Genomic DNA, 5,896 nt, shown 5'->3' with positions numbered 1-5,896 from the left:
AGGGAAATGACTAATGCTATAGTTTTTCATGTAAATCAGTGTACGTGCATGCTGGGAGCTGGACTGGAGCTCATGCATGCATCAAAAAGAGTACCAAGCTCCAGACACACAGTGACCAGGGAAACCAGAGGGACTGCAAAGCAAAACAGGGATCCCAGAGAAGGCAGTGGCCTGGGCATCTCCCACGCAGCCTGCTGTTTTTCCCTCATATTCAGATAATCTTTCCTCTTTACTGCCAACTGCAAGTCTAAACACTAAATTTAGAAATTAAAGTCTTAGCCCCAAATTCCCCACCTCCTTCATGCTTCCCCTGAGCCAGCCACCCGACTCCATCTCAGCAGGGCTGGGAACTCCCTGTAGCTGCCTGGGTGATGCTCTGGGTGCTGAGGAGACCTCAGTGTTCTGACCGCTGAGCTAGTGCAGCTAGAAAGACCTTCTGGTCCCGTACAAGGCTCTTAATCCACAGTGCAGGAGCATCTTCCTCTTGGCACCATTCAGTTTGGTGCCTACCTAAGGTAGGACCCAGCCAGAGGCATGTGCATCTCTATAGGTAGGGCAGGAACGCCTGCTGCGTGCCTGGAAGCCAGGCAGGGGTGATTCCCCTGAGCACAGGCACTGCGCTTAACTGGATAAGGACTGCACACTGGTGTCCTACTCAGCTGTCAAGTGCAAGGCTAAGATAATTGCTTGGAGAGCATAAGTGAAACTGAGGAAGTTCTGCTGAAAACACAGCTCATTAGATCACTCTCTGGGGAGAAGCACAGGCAGGGAGATAGAGTGCAGGGAAGAGGTGACTTCAGCACAGCTCATCATCCTCTGAAACAACCTGATACATTCCTCATTCTACCTGATTTTATTCCCCCCCCCAGTATGAGCGGTCTGTGCTTCTGGAACCTGAGGCTGGGAATGAATTTGAACTCCGGACCTGGACTCGCAACAATATCACAGAAACCCTGAACTCGCTGAATGTGAACACAGTTGATGATATCCAGCAGATCTCCGCTGCCTTGGCGCAATGCACGGTATGTCCCTCATCACCACCTCCTGCTCTTCCAGGTGCAGCTTAGATGCTCTTCAATTCTTGTTCTGCTGTCCTGTCTCTCTCTCCCACACACATACCACAGGAAGGACAGGTATCACTTGTTGACATCATTAGGGTTTCTGTGGTGATGTCGTAAGTGTTGTGAGCTCTGCCCCTCGCCACGCCACCGATCTAGCAGGCGTTGTATTCATGTGCTGGAAGACAGCACCTAAGAACTTGGTTACTCCACCAGGAGTAACACAAGTAGAGCCGGACCTGCCTTGAGCCTGGGGACGGCGCCAAGGACTGATGTTCCTTCCAGCCCTGTTTCTATCATACAAGATTAGAAACGCTGCTCGGCTCCGCTGCTGACTGGAAGCGCTGTGCTCCCCAGCCAGCTCGCAGTTTCAGCTCCCCGGTGCTGGAGCTGCTGCCTGGTGGATTTAGGAGTGGCTTTATGTGTTTTGTCAGATGGGCAAAGGGACGGGAGCCCAGTTATATAATGTGTTTGGGGTTTGGTGGTCAGCCAGTCTGCTCTGGCATGTTCTTCCTCCCCGCCCTCCCAAATCTTTGCTTTCAGGACTGGAGTCGGGTACCCTGGCCTTGGCTGCGCATCGCCTCCCCAGCCAGGTCAGCAACCTCGCTCGGTGGGAAGAGGCTGTCATTGAAATGTTGGGCAGACTACGGCATCCCACCCACAGAGTCCCTATTCTGCTGCTCCTTTCTCTGCTTCAAAGTCTGTAAACCTCAAAAATCCCTTCTTTCTGTTCATCTTTGTTCAGGGATTTGGGGTTCGGCGCATGCCATTCTGATGCCGGATTGGTTGCTTTCTCTCTCTCCCAGGTGCTCTTGCCTTGTGACTTGATCTCGCTGTGGTAGCTTAAGTCTAGAAATAGAATTTTTGTTCCATGGGAAAAGCTGACGTTCCAGGATTAGTTCGTGCTCCGGGTTGGAATGAAAAGCTTAGAAAAACAGTAATCTAGAATTTCCCAAGTGGTTGAGACTAGCACAGAGTTCACACATTTGCTTTCCTGTAGAAGTGTCAATCAGTGCTGATACTTTTTTCATTCTACCTACAGGGGAGAGGAAAAATCAGAATGAATTTCTTCTGGAGGGGAAAAAAAGAATCTCAATCTTCTTAGCTGATCCTCCTTCCTAAGCAGTAGCTCCCCTTGGGTGATTCCTCCCTACAAACCTTTTTCTTCCCCACCTCCTTGATACCTGACTGTGCCTTGTGGACTCTGATTTACATAGTTTGTCCTCACTTCTCATCGCTTACAAATAAAAGCAGAAAAGGGGGCATTCTAGACCTGCAGATGCTGTTTTGATTCTTCACCAAAACATATGGTGAATCACGTCTGAATCCTATGATGATTAAAAGAAAAAAGATGAATAAGAGCTAGGAACAGGGTTGTGGTAACAGCTTCCATGTGTTGCCTCAGTCCCTCCCATCCAGCCCTCGAGAGTGCGGGGAGCTCCAGGCCATGGCTGGAACATTCTGTTTCTTGGACACATCTGGGAGCAGAGGGAGGGACATCCATCATGCCTGAGTGGCAGGATCCCTCCCCCAGCTTTCAGGAGTATTTGGACACTGAAATGGATTCAGTTAGGGCTAAATCCTGCTTCCATTGAAGATAGTGGAGTGGATGGAGGAACCCTATCCAGCTCCTTGTGGTTCATTTCTGTAGGGGCAGTGTGTGGCCCCAAAGGGGTGCTCATGAGATGCAACAGCAGGAGTCATGCTTGGTCCTTACAAGTGAACGCCAGGGAACGTGAATATGCTGCCCTTTACTGCTCTTTCCAACCCTAATGTGTCCTCCATCAGATTCCTGGCATGCCTGCTTGTATACTGGCAGATTGAAACGTTGAGGGGAGGTGGATGGAAGGGTCCTGGAGACACCAACAACCTCCTGGCATCTCTCAGTGTGAGCAGAGCAGCCATGGTCTGTGCAGCCACCTCCCTGGGGCTGGAAAGCGCAGGGGTGGCTTTCAGGGTACAAATGATGTTTGACCAAACATGCTCAGGTCTTTGCAGGACTGAGCCGGCTGAACTTCTCCACAGCTGCCTTCGTCCTTCCCTGGGGGTGCCCTACTGCATCAGACTGTGCTTTCCTTTGCAGGTGGTGAGCAAGGAACTGGTTTGCAAGTCATGCCTGACAAGGACCTTGAACAAGCTGGAGACCATGATGACCATTCTGCAAGGGGAAACGACCCAGGGCACTGTGACACCAACTGGTATCGCCGACAACATCCTCAACATCACAGGTCAGTTTTATTCCTGCGGGAAAAGATGACATTTGACCAGGCACTGCTGAGGGCACAGGTCTCCCTGCGCAGGGTGCTGGGCAGAAGTAGACTGAGGGAAGCTTTGTGGGCTTTGTCCTGTGCCATTAGGGGTTTGGCTCCTGGCATTTCAAGCTGTTGGGGAGGTTGTGTCTAACATGTGGAGTGTGGCACCCCAATAACTTTCTTCTCCTTGCACTTTTCCCGGGGCTGTCCTGGCTTTGGCAGTTGTCTCTGTGGACATTTAAACATGACAGTTGTTAATAAACTCACTAATACTTCAGGGAATTGTCTTTTTAGTAAACGCTGAATAACAGCTATGGCTTCCAGATGCTTGCCTTCCTGGTTGCAATGAGGAGGATGCCAAACTTCACTGGGGCACCCATAAACACTGTACGGAAATTCCCACCTGGTTACCCTGGGAGGAAGTGGAGGCACCTTCTTTGCACTCCTTGTTATGTATTTCTGAGTGTTCTGCACTTTATAGTGCAAAAACTTACTAAAATATGTTTGCTTTATCCGTTCCTTCCCTGTTTCCCAATCTGCTATTCTAGGCACTTCACAGGAGGAAAATAAAGCCTGTTGTGATGAAGTATTCAGTACCAAACTTTGTAGATTAGCTGAGAGCCTGCAGGAATTGCTGACAGCTCTATTTTTAGCTATGGGCTACTGAATGCTTCCAGTGCTGAAGGTCATGTGCACAGTGTAGAGTTACAGTGAGAAGATAGTAAGGAAAGACTTGCCTGATTGTTTTGGGAAGGTGTCAGATGTTAACTAGACTGTAGCAGTTATCTAGCCTATTTACCACTTCCTCAGTTTGCACCTTTATTTCTCTTCTTGCAGGTGACCTAATTCACCTTGTCAATACGGTTTCACAAGAATCCAAGCCGCAGGAGTTGCTTGCTGATCCCCACAATTTGCTGCTAGCTCCCAAAGCCTACAACCTGTCTTCCAGTCTGATGCGCATCCTCATGAAGTCTCGGGTTCTGAATGAAGAGCCCCTTGAGCTGGTGGGAGGAGAAATTAAGGCCACAGGCAAGCGGTCCGATCCTTTTAACTTGCTTTGCTACAAAAACACACCAAACTGCCAGTTCTCCATCCCCCAGGCCTTCAACACCACCCTTTCCAACCTGACGGATGTCGTTCAAGTCATGTTCCAAGTGGACTCCAATCCTTTCCCCTTTGGTTACATCAGCAACTATACCGTGTCCACAAAGGTCGCCTCCATGGAGTTTCAGACACACAACGGGGTGCAGATCCCCATTGGGAGCCTGGACTCAGAGAAAGCCATCACCGTAATGGTGTCAAACAACACAGATGCTGACAATCTCTCTGCTGGCACTGAAGTCATCGAGGCAAGAACATCTGTGAACCTAATTGTGACTATGGAGAGCAACAACAGAGAAGCAGGACTGCACTTCCAGCTCACTTACAGAGTCCTGAACGGTAGTGCGGACAAATCCAACTCTTTATGCTCTTTGCTGTTTCTTCCCGTGGGAGAGGAGGGCTGGGTGTTGCAGCAAAGGAGAGCTGTGTCAAGAGATAACTGGTGTGGGAGGGGATGTCAAGTGTAGCCAGCAAGTTCCGCACTGCATGGTTGAGGTTCCGGCTGTCACAGGCATTATCCAGTCACCAGTGTAATCCTGGCTTGTGCGTTCTGGCACTGAGGAGCTTTTTGCTGTTTCCAGCCCGTCTGTTGAGCCGCATTAGCACTGGAGGGAGTTTTTCCTGTATCTCTCTTCATCAGGTACAATGGTATCCAGAGCCTGTAGCTCAGGGGTTCTCTGAACTGCAGACTGAGAGAGTGCAACTGGAAAAGCATCTCTCCTGACTTTCTGTGTTTACTCCTCCCTGAACATCCAGTGCTGGCAGCAGGCTTGTGGTTGAGCTCTCCCTGGTGTTTATAAAGCACCTTCTCTTTTTTCTCCCCCCTCCCCATGCAGATCACTACATTGCGAGCGAGCCTGAGCCATTCATCATGGCTTATCTCCATCACGAACCAGAGCCCAACGAGCACAACTGCACCGCCTCTAAGAAAATTGGCCTGGATGCCCTGGCTGGAAGTGACCACAAGCTCTACACCTTCTTCACCTCACCCAGGTAAGAGAAGCCTCCCTTGCGATCCCTGTCTCCCACAAGCTGTCCCGTAGATGTACATGAGGGATGCTCAGAGCCTTGCCATGGCTTTTGCCAGGCTGCTTTGCAGGGCTGGTGCTGTTCTAGCTATCCACGGTGCTCCTCTGTCCTTGGAGGAGGCAGCTCTCCTGGGCAGGCAGCTGCAAGCTGTCATTCCTACACCCCAGCATTGACACCTCTTCTACCCTGGCACTCCCTCTTTCTCAGCCGTCTGCTGCTGCTGGTGCAAAAGCAGCTCAGTGCTCTGTGATTTGCCTTTCTGACCCGGCTGAGGAAGGGTTGCCCTTACTAGACCTGTAAATCACGTTCCCTGCGAGTATCATGACCCTCACCCAGGGCCTCTCCTGGTGATGAGTCTCCCTGCGCTGCCCTTTGCTCACTTGCCTGATACCTGCTGTATTCTGTTCGTCTGTTGCTTGTCCAGACTTTCACCCTCTGCACGCTACCGGTCCCAGA

The 5,896-nt window shown here is 50.6% G+C and overlaps 1 protein-coding gene across 1 annotated transcript in view; it reads left to right on the top strand.

Annotated features, from left to right (window-relative positions):
• PKD1 (polycystic kidney disease 1 (autosomal dominant)) overlaps positions 1 to 5,896 on the top strand; it is a gene marked incomplete at its 5' end in the record, with an annotated part of 52,207 nt that overhangs the window by 30,157 nt on the left and 16,154 nt on the right. The window contains 4 exon segments of the mRNA XM_010289136.1: positions 870 to 1,022; positions 3,142 to 3,286; positions 4,148 to 4,750; positions 5,248 to 5,404. Of these exon segments, the coding sequence (XP_010287438.1) occupies positions 870 to 1,022; positions 3,142 to 3,286; positions 4,148 to 4,750; positions 5,248 to 5,404 (1,058 nt within the window).

This window comes from Phaethon lepturus, unplaced genomic scaffold, assembly GCF_000687285.1.
Source record: "Phaethon lepturus isolate BGI_N335 unplaced genomic scaffold, ASM68728v1 scaffold23336, whole genome shotgun sequence".
NCBI lineage: Eukaryota > Metazoa > Chordata > Aves > Phaethontiformes > Phaethontidae > Phaethon > Phaethon lepturus.
This window is presented reverse-complemented; position numbering and strand designations above follow the sequence as displayed.